The sequence below is a fragment of the Trichoderma aggressivum genome, assembly GCF_033847375.1.
Source record: "Trichoderma aggressivum f. europaeum strain CBS 100526 chromosome Unknown scaffold_021, whole genome shotgun sequence".
Taxonomy (NCBI): domain Eukaryota; kingdom Fungi; phylum Ascomycota; class Sordariomycetes; order Hypocreales; family Hypocreaceae; genus Trichoderma; species Trichoderma aggressivum.
In genome coordinates, this window is record NW_026946387.1 from 470,657 (window position 1) to 489,274 (window position 18,618).

The following is an 18,618-nucleotide window of genomic DNA, read 5'->3' on the forward strand; positions in this document are numbered from 1 at the left end:
AACCTCAAAATCCCCGAAACTTCAACCTCCAGCCCGCACGCTACCCGTGATTCAACAAGGCCAATCCTGTCCCTTGTTGCCGCTACCATGTCGACCTCTTCGGGGACGCCCGAGTCCTGGATCGCGAGCTTTTGCGCTCTGCCGGGGCACGAGTACTTTGCTGAGGTATCCGAGGAGTTTATCGAGGATGACTTCAACTTGACGGGCCTGCAGACGCAAGTTGCCATGTACAAAGAGGCTCTCGAGGTATGTTGCGCACCTATAGACTCATTCTGCCCCTTTGTTTCCTTTGTTTCTCCTCTCCCTCTCGTTATCTGATGACGTATTTGATGCTCCCCCCTAAATCATCTTGACCACCATTGCTAATTTGCGCCCCCAGATGATTCTCGATGTCGAGCCAGAGGATGACGAGGAGGAAGAAGAAGACGAGGAGGATGACGACGAAAACGAATCTGGTTTGGAGGAGCCCGACCGTGCAGGCGTGCGACACGGCGCAGAGCGGAGGCATCATAGCAGGATGGCTAGCGACCTGTCCGTCATCGAGTCGTCCGCGGAGATGCTCTACGGCCTCATCCACCAGCGCTTCATCTGCTCCCGGGTGGGCATCCAGCAAATGAGCGAAAAGTACGAGTTTGGTCATTTCGGCTGCTGCCCGCGAACGCACTGCGAGCAGGCACGCACCTTGCCTGTTGGCTTGTCCGACATTCCCGGCGAAGACACAGTCAAGCTCTTCTGCCCGTCCTGCCTCGACGTTTATGTCCCCCCTAACAGCCGGTTCCAGACTGTGGATGGCGCCTTCTTCGGCCGTACATTTGGAGCCCTCTTCCTCCTCACATTCCCCGAATACGACCTTACCAAGCGTGGCGCTGACGTGCTGTCAAGCACAAACTCCAAGGTGCCTGATGATGAAAACATTCTCAATGGCATGTACGCAAAGAACATTGCACCAGGCCTTGGCAGTGGTCATATTTATGAGCCCAAAATCTACGGCTTCAAGGTCTCAGAGCGCGCACGGTCAGGCCCTCGGATGCAATGGCTACGAGACCGACCAGACACCATCACCGAGCTGGATGAGGCACGACTTTACCACGAGCAAAACCCCGATTCCGAGGAGGAAGACGAAGAGTCCATGGCTGCCAACGGCCGGGCACTGGTCCGCCGACGACCACCGGGTAACGCTCGCCTTCGCCAGCGACAGAATCACAGCGGTAGCCCCATGGCTCTGTCCGCCAACGGTGCCGAGTCTGAGCTGTAGCGTAGCGAGACCTTACATAGCGACACTATAAGGAATTATGAACGACACAAGTCGAAGACAGCGCAAAAGACCATGGCTTACCGTAGACGACACGCACCTTATTGATGACTTTTTAACACGAAACAATACCGAATCACGACGGCGAAAGAGAGAACGGACAAGGAGACAAAGACCCAAACCAAAAAAAAAAAATCGTCATCTGTGGGATGGTGTTTAATCTATATCCTTAAATGCACGCAAGCGGGGGAGGGAGGCGAACAGTTTTTTTTGTTTTTTGAAAGAGTAATGCATACATGGCGTTGGAAGTGTATTGATATGCTTCGAGACATCCCCCTTCAAACTACTCACACGCACATCATTCTTTTTCATCACCCTTCTCCCTCCTCCCAAGATTTCCCTTGCTGCTTGTGGGATGCGAGGGGCCATGCGGTGCCAATTCTACTGTTCACATCATGTTTGCAAGGACTGAGCACGGGTGGTGATGACGTTCTAGGTTATGAGGGTGGCTATTTGCAGTTGGAATAGGGGCTTAGGAGGGTTAAGCATCAACAAAAAGAGGTAGGGCATAGCGGATTTGGTATGTTTAAGGAGAAGGGGGAGGGAGGCAAGACTTACGGTGGAAGACTGGCTTGCAGGATATGTTTAGTCTTCTGATAATACGGGGTACGAGGGGATGTCTTATTGCATAAACGCAGATATGGTTTTGTTTCTGTAAAAAAAAATTAACGGGATTATGTATATTTACTGATATGTCCTGATCTCCCTCCATACATTCATGCCATCCATACTTGTATGCCTATGATTTATGCGTCGGTTGTGAAGACAAGCGAAATAGAATGGTGCAACACTCTCATCTCTAACCTTGATGAAATAGACAATTCTGTGTCTGATTTTAGATCCACCATGACAGATTCTCCAAACAATGTAAATGCAATGCAGTATCCTCCTCGTTCATTGAAAACCAGCTCATGCAATTAATCACCTCATAGGCGATGCCTTCCCCGGCGTCCAACCCCCGCTGCCAAAGCCCCTAACTCTAGCTGGCGTACTTGGCGGAGGAGTAGGCGTAGGAGCACCTCCATTCTCCGGCGCCGGTAACGGGGGTGGTGTTTCCGACCTGGGGGCGTCAATGCCGTCCTTTCTAGGGGGCTTGAAGTTGACGTCCCTACCGGCACGATAAATGTCCTGCAGCATGGCCTCTAGAATGCCGGCATCTTCAAACTCGAGGTACTTCTTGTAGAGCTTCAGGGCCGTCCTGGAATCTTCGATGGAGTCGTGCGTCTCCATCTGGATGTCTTCCTTGAGCAGGTACCACGCCAAAAAGGCCAACGACAGTTTTCTCAGGCGCGACTTGAGGTAGAACCGATCTATCGTGTCGATGATCTGCGCCTTGGGGACGTGGATGTTGATGACTCGGAAGTCCTGTTTGAGCCCATGGCCCAGGAACTTGCAGCCCAAGTTGAGCAATATCCAAAGCTTCTTATACACCACTTTGTGGGGTAATAGACTGTGTTTTGTGGTGTGAGGGTTCAGGTCGTCTTCAGTGATGCCCGAATACGACGTCAAGTAGTCAACAATCGGTTCCGAGATGGAAATGTAATCGTCTATAAAGGGAACCCCTTCGTTTTCACCCTGGCCTCGGACAACAGAGGCACGGGCGAGTGCGTACACTATGGGTCGGATGGTCTCTCTCTCGCCATCTGAGTTCATCTCGATCTCTGGCTGCCGCACGGCAACGAATTCGGTATCTAGTGCCACAATCGTTGATGGCCCAGGCCGCTCCGTTGCAGGATCGAGGAGCTTGTACGTTTTACTTTCAGAGCGAGAACTGGGACTACAAGGACAAAGGTTAGCTTTTCGTTTCCCACATCCCGAATAGTGGCAATGACGGCGCAACTTACTTGAAGTCCTGGTACAAAATCGACGTATCGATGGTGTTTTTCCATCCATTATCGATCTTGTTATTTGCATTCTTGACCTGGAATGTAACAACCGAAGGGACTTTCCAGGAATTGTTAAAGGTAAGAGCTTCTTCTGTGCTGACGGGGCACACCAAGAAGTCGTTGAATAAGTGCCATTGGCTCTGGCTGGGAGCTTCTGCTTCCGCATGACCAACTGTAGCGAGGTTTTTTAGCAACATGATGCGAGGATTTTGAGAAGCAATAGTGTCTTACCATTTACCATGGCCACGAGATGTGGTTTTTGAGTCTGGCCGCTCTCAATGTTGATAGCCATTCCGATTAATGAGTAGACTGTGATGTTATGAATGCCGCGCTGAAGGTGAAGCTTCAAATCTTCCCCTTCGTAGCAAAAGAATTGGCCTTGCTCAACAATGATGCCAATCTCTTCCGGCAGCCAGCCAGGGGTGGACCAAAGCATTCGGTGATCCGAGCCGGTAATTGCGGTATTAAGCATTAAGACGTCTGGAACACTGTGAATGGTCTTCCTAGTTGCAATGGTTTGATATCGTTGACATCTCCCACACCACCCCTTTGACGTTGTTTCTCTCTCAACGCTGCTCTTAAGAATTTGAGAGAAAGTGATGCGTGGCGCTTTACTATTTCGCCCTGGGGTTTTCTGGAGATCAAGTCAGCAAAGTGCAACCAAGGAAACAAGGCCAATCCAACTTACAATAGGTGGATAAAGCAAGTCATTTACAAAGGTCGATCCAGGTCGGGTATATTCGCTTCTGCAGCTGAAACATCTAATGGTGCTTGTTGCCGAGGTCGCCAGTGCCTTATCCATTGCAGGGGATGTTGGGGCCATCGTCTTGTAGTCACCAGCAATTTTCTCCAGGAGAAACCGTGTGAGTCCCTGCAACATTACGTTGAGGGATGATGCATGAGTATCTTCTTCTAAAAGGCCCAGTGGTGCAGCTTGGGGTTGGTTGCTTAGAGCTTTTAGCATGTTTGTGGCTTGGCAGATTGATCCCTCCGCTTTCTGAAGCATATCAAAAAGGTAGCCCAGTTCGCACAGAAGACAGACCTCGCTCACACAGGCGGTAGCTGCATGTTGTAAAGCAAGATTTCGCAGTAATGGCGTAAAGTGCATTATTTGAAGAAGCGAATTTGCGTATGAGTTTGAGATGTGAATTTCAAGGCCTGAGTGTCGGGTTTGGTTATAGTATCCAAAATCGAAATCATCCACACCGAATTTACTGTACTTGATCTCGACGTTTCTGTACATCATGGGCAAATCGGATTTTCTACTGCCAACTTCCATCTCTGCCAGAGAATTTGAGAGCTCGTCTGTCTTATCTCCGGCACTGGACGATTCCGATTTGGCAAGATCTCGAGCTTTTTCACTAAGAAACTTTGGCGCCTTGAGACCAGAGTGGGCGGATTTGTGTACGCTGCGAGTGTCTTCGAGTTGATTTCTCCGAAGGCCTCGCATATTCCGGCCATAGAGTGCAAAGTCGGTAGGCTTAAGGTTCGCGAGGAACTGCGGATCAAACTTGACGGGAGGAGCTCCAACGTCAGATGGTAGTTCCGGCCAACAAGAGGCAAGGACTTGGCGATAGTATGGTAGGCCGACTGAGTTCAGAGGACTATATACCACGTTAGCCAACCAGCTTGGGAATAGAGAATACAAACATGTGCAACTCACCTTTCAGGTGTCCAATCCAGCTGGTGAATCGCCTCCTCGGGAGTAGCAAATTCAACAGGAGCAGGTAGATCGACGAAATGCAGTTTTGATGGCGATCCCCACAAATGGATCAAGCATTCTGCGTCAGTGAGGGCCATGGCCTCGCCAGAAGGAGCAATCTCGAACATGCTGAGGTAGCTAAGCACGTTGGCTTGTCGCACATTGCTAGTGTTAGGGTTCATGAGATCCACAACATGCATCTGGCCGCTTTGAGACACCACGATGCTGGTTGTGAGCATGCGCGGGTGCATGCGTACATATGCCGCGCCGGCAGGGAAGGGTATCGGCGGCATTGATGCCATCTTTCTAATATCAAAGACGTTGAGGAAGGGATCCAGCATATAATTCTGGCCCTGGCGCAGCGAGTAGCCGCATGTAACAATGAAGTCGTGTTGAGCATCCATGTCATTGATCAAGGCCGAATGAGCGTTCCAGGTCTTGACAACTGCAAAGGTAACAGGGTCCAAGAGGTCGACCGATCCGTTCCTCGTCGCCGCGCAAATGTAGCGTCCACGTTTCATAATCGAGTACTGATGCTCTGTTCGGACTTGTTTGACGACTTCTCCTTTAATGAGATCGATAACAAACATGCTGTCTTGGAGACCAGCAGCAATGATTTCCGCGGTTCCCTTCGAGGTGAAGCTCATGCATCTCAGGTCCTTCATATCGTCGTGCCTGAGATGCCAGATGGGGGGCCCTCTCCTGCTAGCCATATGTACATCTTTAGAGCCCAACACCACCACGCCTTTGCTGTTTACAAGAATCTGCCGAACCGGACCGTCCGTGGCCTGATGCGCCTTGAATGAAGTATGTTGTTGAAGCTCGGAACTGAGAAAGGAAGTGACTCGGCCCTATCATAAACATGTCAGAGGCCTGCACGTGCAAGCAGAGCATTCGCGACTTGTCTGAACATACATAGTCGTTGCCGGCCCATAGAAGCTCCTGGGTGGTATCAAAGGTCATTGTCGTGACTTGCGTTGGCAGCGCATGCACGCCCGGTGGCGGGAATGGCACCCGGGCAACCTAGGAGAGCAGAGATGTCAGAAATCACACTGAAGGTCGATGTCGAACAGCCTTGCCATGCCGCACAAGATGTCGTAATGGCCGGCCATGGCGAGAAGCGACTTACCTCATCCCAGTCTCCGTCCATTGTGGCCTCCCCCGGTACCAAAGCCCGTGTTAAGGGTCGCAATGATACCGTAAGCCCAAGAGAGGCTCCACGGGAGTCCAATCTAAGAATACAGACTCAATCGACAAAATCTCGGGACAGAAGCGATTCTGTTTCCACGAGAGAGCTAGAGCGGGAGGAACGCGACTTGTAGGAGGGGCAGTGAGGTCACTAGTATTATCCGAGATAATTCCGCAGGCCTACCCTACGGAAGCTGGAGATGTATATAGAGATGTTTGAATTGCTACCTATTGAGACGATGCGAGTGAATGATGATGAGAGAGAAGAAGGTGTGGTAATGGCCGGGGATATGGGAGAAATATATAGGTGCGCTTGTTTAGGCTTTTGTTTATTATGCGTCTGTTTTGATTATGGGATATCTTTTGCTCCATTGAGTGGAAACTTAATGCGACGGGTTGCGACGACAACAAGAGCGCCTCAAAAGTCTGACACTGTAGCTTTTAGGAGTAATCTTCATTGGCTCATAAAACACAAATAGTATTAGATAATATTGATGGGATGCAATCAAGGCTTGAATTTGAATAGCCATGGAGAAAACAAACCAAAAAGCTAACAAGGGAGAGGATCGGTACCGTCACCAGCAAGCACATCACACTCATCAAGTTATAAACAACTCTTTTTTATTTCATTTCTAGGAACTTGGTATATCGTGAAATTGACGGGATGTACGCCCTTTGGATTCCCTGGGAGCTGGACAACTGCCTCCCCCGACGGCTCTACCTCCACCTTCCATTTGGTCCTTGTTAATTCTCCCACCTCGTCCCAGAGACGCTGGAAGCTCTCCTGGTTGTGAAGATAGGGCGAGGAATCGTTCTTCTCAACCTCGCGAGCGGTGGTGACGCCCGCATGGCGGCCGTATATAAATGCGTTGCGTATTCCCGGCTGCAGAAAGTCGACAAGCCGTTTACCGATGTACAACTGCTGTTTCCAGCTAAATAGATGGAAGAAGCTTCCGGCGTGAACGATGCTGATCTGGCCGTTGAGCTCGTCCAAGCTTAGATCGTCGGGATCGGTCAAGTCTCCCACGGTAAAATGGGCGCCCAGGCTGTTCCTGTCTTGGAAGAGATCATAGCCTGATGACACCATGTGAGCACTCGAGTCGAGCCCAAACAACCGTGATCCATCAACGCCGTCATCTCGGAACTGGCGAAGAGCTTGTCCAAGCCCGCAGCCCAGGTCTAGGAGGGCGTCCCGAGATTTAGAGAGTCTGAGGCGGAAAAGAGCCTGCTGATAGCGAGAGTCGTTGGTTTCGTGTATTATTAAGAATTTCCATCGCCCAATAAAGGGCATTCTCGAACTCGCCCAAGCCGCTTCTCGCTATGAGAATCGATCAGATAAGCAGATGAACGACGGGCGACAGGCGCAGGTGACTTACAATCCTGATGAGATGAGGCTCGATTTCGTCGGCTGGGATCTTGCTATACCGGATGAGCAACTCCCGGATCGGCGCTATGTTATCCGGAAGATTGGGCATAAAGGCCCATTTTTGTATCTCTAAGATGTCCATTCCATGAGATGGAAAGAGGCTCCAGCACGCGACAAGATAGAGAGTAGACGCAAGCTACGGGATCGGTTCAGGGAGTGCGAGATGGATCAATCGCCGGTGTGCAGTGCAGAGGACGCGACTTTGCTCTCTCGATGGCCTAGACGAGCATGAGCAGCACCCAGGGATCCATCTAGCGGAGCGACAATCAAAGGAGACCGTCCATCTTGACCGACTGCAGAATTTTGACGCACTCCGTAAAACAAACGCAGGTATCAGACGGTGATTGGAAATGGTGTCAATGCAAGGGCTCGAGAGGCATGACGGTCAAGGTTGTGATGAGCTGGCAGAGGCTTGAAACGTATCCGAGGTATCAGCTCCATTGGCCCCGGCCCAGAGGAAGCAGGGCGAAGGACTATTAGGGAGGTAGACCTACTTGGTGCCTAGGCCAAAAGCCACCACACTGGACAGCAAATTTAGGTAAATGCTAAGCAAATGCTAGGCAAAGGGCTAGGGGGGAATATGCAAATAAAATGCAATCATGGTTCTATGCAGCTTCGACTGCAGCTTGACCCTCTTTTTGTTGCCCGCTGTGGAATGTTGCATGAGATGGAAATTGATAAGGGGAATGCTGACTCAGAAAACTGAGGTCAATGCCAATGCCGAGATAGCACCTAGGAGTGTTGCAGTAGGACTTGAGTGCTCCGTACCTTAGTACCTACCTCAGTACCAGGTACTAAGGTAGGTACTAAGGTAGGTATGTATGTGCCTTGTACAGTTTAATGCAGCTACTGTATTTAGTACGAGTACACCTTGACAGGTCAATTAAATCAAATCATCAAACAAGCAGCTCCCCCGGATGTCGGATCGGATTCTCCGGTGCTAACTAAGAGCAATAGACCCTGTTGCCTGTCCGTAGACCCTGTATCATACTCGTACTCGTACGGGTGCTACCTAGGTACTAATGTACTAGTCGAGGTACCTTAGAGGTATTAACGCATAAACTTGAAGACAAAGGGATAGCTGACTCATCATGCGCGCGGTCACCAGCCGGAATGACAGCGGAAGCAAAGACTCGGGCCAAAGAACGGAGTCGACTACGGAGTACTAGGTACGTACTCCGAAAATGCACGGAAAGCAGAAGCAGAGGCGAAACGCAGAAGCACCAGCAAGTTGAGCCGAGTATTTTCCGCCACGCCTCGGAGAAAATTCTTTCCTCCTCCCTCTCTACCGCCTAATGGAAGCGAAAAAGGGCACAGCAACATCCCGTCGCCTATTCCCACGCGGCGACGAGTTATTCCTTTCCGTTCAAACGGCCCAGTTTCGCAATTACCATCATCCGTATTCCAATGCGATAGAGTGTAAGTCAGCTATCCGGCCGCTTAGCGATGCCTGCAAACAAAAAGACAAGACAATCCAACCTCCAGTACCTACACTAGACACGCTGTCGAGTGACAAGCTGACAATGGCTTCAGTGTCCGTGTTGTGTCGGCGCCGGATCGCCTCTAGCAATCGCGTAACAACCGCGTCTGGCCCGTCTGCCGTATTTTCACCCGCCCACGACTCTGCGTAGAATCTCACAGGGTGTCATCATCACCACTGTCATCTCACCACAGCTTCACGTAACTCTCGTCCCGGCCATCATGGGTCCCGGTCGTGAGGGCGAGGCAGAGGAGGCCAACAACATGTCGTACCCTTCGCCGGGTGCCGAAGCCCTTGATGCGGGCCCATTCTATCATACAGCCACTCGCGATGAGGCTCATGAGCATGAGGAGCACCAGCAGACCCATGACCAGCATGATCCCACCCAGGTTCAGGTTCATGCGCAAGAGCAAGACCATGGCCAGTTGCCCACGCACACACACGAGTCGGCGTCTCCCCAGCATCACATCTCAAGACCGCCCAACCTGGAGGAGCTTCAGCTGGCCGCCCAGCTTGGACAGGGCTTGGCAGGAACCTCTCTTATCCCGGCCACTGATCCCAATATGAACGTGGAAGATGCGGGCATGCGTAACATTATGCCACACCCCGAGCCAGACCAGCACCAGACGCCATCGTATGTTCACGACACGCCGGCATCAGATCACATGGTGCCGCATGCGCTCCCAGTTGCCGTGGGGCCTCCGCTGCCACCGCAATATGCCATGGGGGGAGATGGCATCCCACCGAGAAAGCGATCCAAGGTGTCGCGTGCTTGTGACGAGTGCCGGCGAAAGAAGATCAAATGTGACGCTCAGTCGGATACTGGTGATAGCCCCTGTTCCAGTTGTGCTCGGTCATCTATGCGATGTCTGTTCAGCCGTGTTCCTCAAAAGCGCGGCCCGAGTAAGGGGTACGAATAAACACAGCCTTTTTCTTTTGTTGTCTTGCTATTGCATTGGCCGTTGCAGAATACTCTGATGAGCTGACATATGAGACAGGTATATCAAAGAGCTGGCAGACAGGATCCATAGCATCGAGAACAAGCTGGAGTCTGAAGGTAGCCTTACCCAGGACGAAATTGACCGACTCTTGACCCCAGGAAGCCATCGAGCTTACAATGGCTTAGCCCCCCCCGAGGACCCAAGCCGGAAGAGACCGTTTTCCAGCATAGCAGCGACCGACTTCAACGCAACAGCTCCTCCTCGACAGGCGCCATGGGGGCCAGAGTCGCGACCCATAATACCTCCCGCTGCATCTTCAGACAGCTTTGCAGGCCCGACGTTTGCTAACAATGCACTGGCGCCTCCATCTTCGGCGATCAAAACGGACAGCGCGCCACCAAAGCCACCCGTGGCAGCAATGGACTCGCAGGTTGTGGAAACAGAGGAGGTGCCAGAGATTGATGAAGATTCGTTACACGAGTAAGCATCCCCCATCCCCTTACCTTTCCCGGAGCCAAAGCTGATCAAGTATGCAGCTATCTCGCCCACGTTCAAGCTATATATCCCATACTCCCCAGCAGCAAGGCAAGAATTCAGTCTTTGCTATCTCAATGCCCGTCTACCGTGAGGACGGCATTCATCACAGCTCTTCACGCAGTCGGACAGTCATCAGGAGACACGCAAACTGCGAGTTCCCTTTTGCACGAGTGGGAGAGCAGCGAGGCGCCACACTCGCGTGCCACCGACATTGTGCATGCCCAGACGCTTCTCCTCCTGATCATCGACGCAGACTGGCGCGCCTCGTCCCAGCTGCCGTTTCTCCTAGCCAGAGCAGTGGCGCTTGCAAACACGATGAAGCTGTGGAAGTTTACGCCGATAGAATCTGCCTCGGAATCAGACTCTGACGATCAGCTGTGCGTGCGGATCTGGTGGTCTCTTGTGCTGATGGATCGCTGGCACGCGGCTGGAACGGGAAAACCAGCGCAGATCCCGGACAGCAGCGTTGTTGCGCCCGCCGGGCTGGAGAACACCCTGGGCGAGGTGTGCTACTATTTAAACCGTAAGTTGGAAAGCAGCAAAGGAAACATGCCGCTCTAAACTGTCACTAATGGGGATTTGCCTAGGGTTATCGAAGCTGCTAAACAGGACTGCGTTTGTGATTTCCACGATGCAGCCGGGCACGTCTACCGCCGAACCTGCCATGGCGGCCATTCTTGCGGACTACATAGAGAATTACCGCGAGGACCTCCCAGGCCACATTGAGGCTGCCTCGTACCCATTGGTGCATCTCGCGTACTGGCATTGCAAGCTACTGGTGACATTGTTAACGCCCGGGGCCACGCCAACCGAGACGCTGTGGCCGACGTCTGAACTGGCGACCTTGCTGCTGGCAAATGCGCACCTCAGGAGCCCCTTTACCAACCATTTCGTGTCCCTGGTCACCATGTCACTGTCCAAACTGTCCAAGATGGACAGCTCCCGCGAAGGCGCTGTGCGGCTAATGAAGGAGATCTTGGAGAAGCCCAGCGGAGGCCACTGGGACAGCGTCAGGGAGAAGCTAACCGAACAGCTGCGGCCGACGTCGTCGGTGGAGGCTACTGCAAGCCAAGGGCTGCAGCATCTGGCGGATTTGGCGACGGCCCATGAGGGCATTGCGCCTGGCCCAGACGACATTACGTTTGGTCCCACGCTCGCGTCGGGCTATCTCGACGTTGCTTAGGAGATGGAAGACGCTGTATTGTTGACGACATTGTTGGCTGAGTTGACGACGTCTGGATAAATGAGGCCAGGAGATTGAAGCTGGACTGTATCTGTATAATTAGCACCCTGTTTGATTCCCGTCCTTTCTCCCCCTTGTCGTCCTGTTTTGCATGTGGTATGGGCTATATGGGTTTACTGTGAAAGCCTAGCGGTGGAGAGCAGCTTTTGGTGCTGCAGCCATGGTGTCAAAAGTCTCTGGCTTGATTGACAGGGCCATGTCACTGGTCGGTTTTGCTCTTGGATTGACCCAAAGGCATACACGAAACGACCACACTACTCGTTAGATACAGGATGCTAGCTGATGGGCACTGCCGGGACGTTCTGCGTAGATGCCATACTAGGCAGACGAAGAGTAATGAAAAAAACAAAACAAATCCCTGCGCCTTGTCCACCCCAGTCGATCGGTGAGGCTGAGATGGTGCCATGGGGAGGATCTACTGGGTAATTCCTGTCCAGCGTATGTATGGATCCTTCTGCCGAGCCACCCTTTTTTTTTCTTTTGTTTGATTGCATGTTTGACATTACCCGATCTCGCCTTTTTTACCTTACCCCAGCAAGCAAAAGAAAATCAGCTCTCTTTACTTCAAACAATTGCTCATTGGTTTGTGCCGCTAAAACCTGCGCCTTGTGTGTGTGCTGATGGCTGCGGCTGGACTCTTGACCCAGCCAATAAAACCCCGTACCAAAATTGGCCCAACAGACAGCCCGCCGTGTTAAAAGAAAAAAAAAAAAAAACGAAAGCTGTTCCTGTTTCTTCGTCCCGAAACATTCCCTTCTTCTCACCCCCCCCCATGAGGTTGATCGCCGGCCCTTTCCGCTCTCCTATCCATTCAAGCCATTCTTCCCCAACCCCGGGGCGGGCGCTTCCTAAAAGGTCAAGGGAACGAACGAGACATAACAACATGACATGCACATACACCGAGAAAAAATCGGGCGGCGACTTGAATGGCATCATCCCCCTCCCATCAATAGCCTTTTTTTTTTTTTTTTTTTTTTTTTTGCCTTTTGATTGCCACCGTATCTAATTTGGCCTATCCGGCTCTATTCCAATACGAACAAACAGGAAGAGAGAAAAACAAAAAAAGAACCCCACGTACGTACGGTTAAGCCAACCAACCCATCATCTCAGCAGCCCCAAACAACGCTTCCAATTGGTAAGTGTACTGTACATAGGTACTGTATGTAGCCACTCTCCCACGCCAAGATCAGCCAATTCCTGCATGTCACAGACTGGCCCAGACCTTTCACACACACTCTCTCTGCTCTCTTCGCCCTCTCCTACTGGCGATGCAAAGAACCTAGCATTTCAACATTCCGGAGTATTATCTCTCCTTTCCCCTCCTCCTCCATATCTCCCCTCCCCCAGACAAGTCGGCATGTACGTTACATACAGTATCTTCGGACCTTTTACATCATGCCTTGTTTCCCCTTTCCTCCGTTTCTTACCCCTCTCCCCTAAAAATAAAAAAAACATGATGGCATGACACAATAGAATACAGGACGACTACAAGTTCAAAGCCATCTGCGTCCATGTCCCACGAGTATGTCCGTCATCTGTCTCGCACGGCGGCCGCGTCTTCACCCCCCCAAAGCCTTTTCGGTGGGATCACTCCACGTCCACTCGTACATTCGTTTCCTTTTCCCGGCCCTCATTCTCATTGGATCCATTAGATCTCGGTCCAAGTTTCCTCTTTTTTTTTGTGGACTTGGCAGAATGCCCACCTTGGCGTTTCTCTCTCTCTCTCTTCTCCAGTGACAACCAGCTTTTTAGTGCAAAGTGGCGGGTACCTCTCGACCTTAAAACTTGCCTATACGTTTCTAGCAAAAGCCCGTTCCTAGCACGTTTCTTGTTCCCCAGAGCTTTTCCAAGCCCTTTCTTGTCTGGTGCTATTTAGATTCATACGGAGTACTTGGTTCCTGAAGCCGTAGCCACACGTTCTCGCCGTACCTGAACTTAACAACCACTACTCTGATAGCTTATCCCGTTAGTCTAGTAAGAAAAAAGAAACCTGAAAAAAAAAAATCTTCACCCTCTCTAAAACACAGTCCGCCGGAGGCTCTGGAACAATCCAATTGACAGCAAATACAGTGTTGGTTCGCCGCACAAAACACCCGTTAGGTAATGCCCCAAGCGCTCTCGTAGTATCCCGGCCAAGACGACCGGCATCTGCCACCAATTACCGTCAATTTACATAGCCGTTGGGGCCGTCATGAATGCCCTGCCTCGGTGGCGTTGTCTGTGCTGCAACATGGGACGCCCAAAAGTTGCTTGTTTTAGACCAAAAGTCGCTGCTTTCTATTGTTGCGCAGAGTCTATATACTGAAACATGACATGATTCAAATGATCAAAAAAAAGAAGATAAAAAAAAAAGAATTCAAGGCGCGACCCCTATCGGATCGTCCCGAGAATAAACAACGGTCTATCTGTCCCATAAAACTGTAATATGTGCAGCGACTCTGAACAATGCTCCGCCAAGTTGCGGGCTTGCAGCAAGAAAGAGAAAAAAGCCATCATCATGTCCTCGTAAAGCCAAGCGAGCCATTGGGCCGGCTAAGGCCAGTGAGAAAAAGATCCAAACGAAAAATCAGGTAGTAGACGCATGGGACCCTCCACCCAACAACGCAGATCCAGCGTCATCAAGCAAGTAAAAGAGAGAAGAAAAAACAGCCCAGCGACGCACCGATCAAAACCCCAGACACCGAAGCCTTGTCCCACCTTCATTGCCCACGTTTCCCCCCTCCTAAGTTGCCCCTGGTCCCCACCCCACAAATTGTAGCCCATGCCCCATTGTATGATTTCTAGAGACGAGGAAAAAAAAAGGTGTCCGCTTGTTTCCTAACCAGCAGGGCCGGTGTTTCAGCGGACAGGAAAAAGAAAAGGTGAAGACAAGAGAGAGGCTGGCTCGAGTTGAGTCGTAGGCGCTGTTCCGGAGTAAGCCTAAGCTAAGCCAAGCCACTGTCCATCTCCAAAGAAGCGAAACAAGGAAATTTGGATGCTCGCAGAAAAAAAGTGTCGCTCAAGTATAGCCGACCGAATGAATCAGATACGCCCTCCAGACCATAAATGCCCTTTTTTTTGTGTCGTTGTATATAGCGGGTTCCCAACGCCTCTGTCGTTAACGCGTTCAAGATGCCAACCACCATTGGGGTATTCTGTGCGCCAGGTAAAAATGAGAATAAATCAAAAGACCAAACAATAAAGGGGGGGCAAATGTATTCCCAGATAGAAGGTTAAAAAAAAATCTCGAAATGCCATGAATCACATTTCCCAGTAGCCGCCTAATGAGCCAGCGCCGAGCGTATCGGTGTTCTCCTCTACCGCGGCGACGTTGCCGCTGTAGTTGGGAATGTAGAAGGCGGGGTCGTCCTCGACCGTGGAGAAGTCGCCGGTGAGAGCCTGGTTGTCGGCCTTGTCGAAGAGGCTGTAGTCGAGGCTGGCCAGGTCGACGTTTGGTCGGAGGAAGCTGCTGCTGGTGGCAAATCCTTCAAAGTCGCCCTCGCCGCCGGGCATGAAATCTTCCACTTCGGAGACATCGCCGGACGTGGACCTTGTGCCGGCCAAATTGGGCAGCTGCTCGGAGCCGCTGCCGAAATCGAGCTGGCCGGTGAACTGCGTGCCGGCCTGGCTGTAGCTCGAGGGGGTGAAGCTCTCGCCGTTTGCTTCCCTCAGGTCGAGGTGGCTCCAGTCGACCGACTGCGCCAGGCTCGCGCTCATGATGGGCCCGTCGCCATCCGGGAGGCCGCTGGAAAACAGGTCAAAGCTGGTGCTGCCGGCATAGGTGGAGTAGTTCGAGATGCTGGAAAGATCGAGGGGTGGCAGATTGCCGTTGAGCTGCGAAAAGGTAGAGGCAGACATGAGAGGGGACGTCGCCTCCGACTTGACCAGTCGCTGTTCCCGGGCGAGGAAGCTGTGCTGCAACGACGCGTGACCCTCGTTCTGTGCTTGATAGAGGAGGTTGTCGGTGCTGGTGCCAAGGCTTCCGGCGCTGGCGGCCGAGTTGACCCTGTTGAGCTGATACGGCCCGCACTTTTGTGAGGCACGGTTGTGCTTGGCCGGTTTGTGGTGGCCGTGCTGGTCAAAGGTCAATCCGCCAATGTCGGACGAGTGAATCGTGTTGGCCCGTCGCCGCCTTGGAACAGGTCGAGGAGGCAGTGTGGCAGCCTTTGCCATTTCGCCCTCCGAATCGGACTCCGGGACCGTGTCCAGTGCCACGTCCTTCTTCCCGGCACAGGTGCATCGTCCGCCATGGTTGCAGCAGCACGTCTCTGCATGACATGATGACAGATTAGAACCGGGAGCTTGTGGAGGAGGACACGCAGCCTCGTATTCTGTAAAGCTGTAAAACTCACCAAGGTGTCCGTCCACGGGCGGTTGCAGGTGAATGCACTTGCTCGTCTTCTCGCCGCAATCGCACTTGATGTGAGCGGACCGGGACTTGCGCTGCGAGCGACAGTGCGCACATTGCGAGACGGGACGGCCCTTCTTGTTAATGTGTTGAAGAGGACGACCTGCAGCGCTGTCAGTTAGCAATTGACCTTTGCGACAAGTGTTTTCGTCTTCTTTCCGTAGTTGCGTTGCCCGTGGTGGCACAAGCCTTGGTAGAGTTTTTGGCTGTCCAGCCTCCGCCAACTGGTAGTTCGAGGCCGACAAGGACCAAAAAAAGGCCAATTCAAGACCGGGACACCACGGTAATTTTTGGAGATGGAGGGGAGAATGCCCGCCGCGGGGCAGAAACCACTTTGACTGGGACTGGGTATATGCGGGCGACTCACCTGAATGTTGACAGTTGCTGACGCGGTGGCCGCGCACGCAAGCCTCACAGGCAAACTTCTCGCCGTCAATTATCATCATGGATGAGGCTGTGGAACTGTGGTTCTAGTGAGGGCGACAGGCGGGCTGCGGTTCAAAAGTGATGGATTAAAAGAAGAGTTTAAAGGTCGCTGGCGGGCTGGTGTTCGGCTCTGGATCGGCGGCTCGGGGCACGGGGAAAAGGGCAGGGCCAAGTTGGGTCGAGCAAACAGGGCCGAAGCAATTTTGTGTGCGTGTGCGTCTGCGCTATTCCGCCGAACCTGGGGGGTGTCTGTAGCTACTACTATAGTAGGCAGGGTGGGAACTGATGCACAGTTGCATGCGCTACAGGCGCATCAGTAGCTAGAAAGGGGAATGCCAAAACCCGCCCAGGATGAAGAGAGACTGTGTTGCAGAGCTGAACGGGAACCTTGTCAGACAGACAGACAGACAGACGCTGTGCCGGCGGATGAGAGAGACGAGACAAGAGAGGAGAGGAGAGGAGAGAGAGAGAGAGAGAAGAAGAGAGTGGAAGAGGAGAGTGACGAGAGTGGTATGGAGAATGAGAGGGTGGGTAAATGTTAATGTCTGGTGTGCAAGCAATTCTCCGCGTTGCTTTGCAACCTCAAGCCAAGGTAGCTGTTCTCGTACTTGTACTTGGATGCCGTGCTGCAGGGTCTAAGTGCAAGTGCAAGTACAAGTGCAGGTGCAAGTATTGACACCGTGATCAAAGTTCAAGTCTTGGGTGCACAGCTGAGTCGAGCGGCCAAAGTAAAGTGGGCAGACTAGAGATAGCAACCTGAACTGAACCGGTCGATACAGGCAGGGGTTGCCGCCAATGCTCTTTAATATTTGATTAAAAAGTGGTGAGCCGGAATCGAGTGGCGGCAGACGGTTAACCGTCCAGAGCGTGCTGCTCCCGTGTCTGCCGTGTCCGTACAGGTACAGCTGCGGAAAGGCAAGCGAGTTTGGCGCCAGCTCTGCGAAAGCCCACTAGCTCCAAAAGCTGGGCCGGTACCCAAGGTCGAATTAGCCAGGTCAGCCGGGGTCTGCTCAGTGTCGTCAACCTGCAGCAGTAGGCGGATCCCAGCCAGACACGTTCTGCTGTGCGCGCACGCGGGTAACAATAGCCGTGGTAACGTGAGGTGAGAAATGGTGGTAGCAGCGGAGGGGGGGCAATGACGGCAGATGAGGATAGCACGACGCTGAAGAATGTTGCCCGAGTTGGGTAGATGGATGGATGGTGGTGACGGAGACAACTCGAAGTTCCAGGAAGAAGGAATCGGAATCAAAGAGTTGAAGAGTTGAAGGAGTCAAGCAAGGATCGAGAAACAAGGCAACGAGATGAGAAGATAGATGCAATGAGGAGGCAAAAGAGGCTCCGAACGTCGCCGCGGACAGGACAGGACAGGACGGGCTCAGCTCAGCTCAGGACCACTGGTTTATTCTTGGATCTCTGATGCGTGTAAGACGATGAACGGGCAGGAGCAAGAGAAGGAAAAAAAAAAAAAAGCGGGAGCAAGATCGTCAGCCCGTCGAGAGGGCAGTGTTTCTGTATATATGGGATGTCTTGGAACGCGCATGGCAACCATGCACGAGCACGGAACCAGCTTTCTTTCTTTGGGTTCATCGCCTTGCTGCCAGTCAGCTCAGTTCTGTCTGGCTCGTGCTTGGCCCCGAATTTCCATCAAACAGCATCCCATCCTGAATCAAACACTGGCCGACGGTGGGCTGGCACAATGACGGTTGTCACAGCTTGCTTGGGGCCCGGGGGTGCGACTCGACTCGACCTGTCGACAAGGGAGCTTCCCGGGCCCTTCTGAGCCCCATGGCCCAGGTTCGACGCCGCCATGCCGCTTCCAGCGCAAGGCGCGTGGGACGCCGATGCAGAACAAGCAACGCAGGCAGTTTCGCAGCGCCGCGCTTGTACATGCCGTACCGTACCGTACAGTGCCAGGTCGGATCCTGCAGGCTTGCGGCGGCTCCGCTCGAGCGAAAGTGCAAAAATGATACACGGGGCTCCAGATGCGTGGCGCACAGGGCGAAGGTGGTTAGCTGTAGTGGTAATGCGTCGTCGTGATGGTGTGCAGCCGTCCATGGTCGCATGAGTGGGATGCGCCCGAAGCCGTAGAA

At 52.4% G+C, this 18,618-nt stretch overlaps 4 protein-coding genes across 4 annotated transcripts; 2 read left to right on the forward strand and 2 right to left on the reverse strand.

Moving 5' to 3' along the window:
* Positions 1-87: 87 nt before the first annotated feature.
* On the forward strand, positions 88-1,255 carry Triagg1_5812 (uncharacterized protein; the record flags this gene model as incomplete). The annotated part of the gene is made up of 2 exons (XM_062900367.1): positions 88-246; positions 380-1,255. 2 exons carry the CDS (start codon positions 88-90, stop codon positions 1,253-1,255), a joined length of 1,035 nt encoding a protein of 344 aa, XP_062755324.1.
* A 978-nt stretch (positions 1,256-2,233) lies between these two features.
* Positions 2,234-7,596, reverse strand: Triagg1_5813 (uncharacterized protein; the record flags this gene model as incomplete). The annotated part of the gene is made up of 8 exons (XM_062900368.1): positions 2,234-3,089; positions 3,157-3,370; positions 3,430-3,832; positions 3,887-4,802; positions 4,862-5,751; positions 5,816-5,923; positions 6,759-7,406; positions 7,465-7,596. The coding sequence occupies 8 exons, from the start codon at positions 7,594-7,596 to the stop codon at positions 2,234-2,236; spliced, it is 4,167 nt and encodes a 1,388-aa protein (XP_062755325.1).
* A 1,213-nt stretch (positions 7,597-8,809) lies between these two features.
* Triagg1_5814 (transcriptional regulator family: Fungal Specific TF) lies at positions 8,810-11,655 on the forward strand (the record flags this gene model as incomplete). The annotated part of the gene is made up of 6 exons (XM_062900369.1): positions 8,810-8,933; positions 9,000-9,048; positions 9,146-9,904; positions 9,993-10,415; positions 10,472-10,995; positions 11,060-11,655. The coding sequence occupies 6 exons, from the start codon at positions 8,810-8,812 to the stop codon at positions 11,653-11,655; spliced, it is 2,475 nt and encodes an 824-aa protein (XP_062755326.1).
* A 3,300-nt stretch (positions 11,656-14,955) lies between these two features.
* On the reverse strand, positions 14,956-16,545 carry Triagg1_5815 (uncharacterized protein; the record flags this gene model as incomplete). The annotated part of the gene is made up of 2 exons (XM_062900370.1): positions 14,956-16,205; positions 16,470-16,545. 2 exons carry the CDS (start codon positions 16,543-16,545, stop codon positions 14,956-14,958), a joined length of 1,326 nt encoding a protein of 441 aa, XP_062755327.1.
* Positions 16,546-18,618: the final 2,073 nt, after the last annotated feature.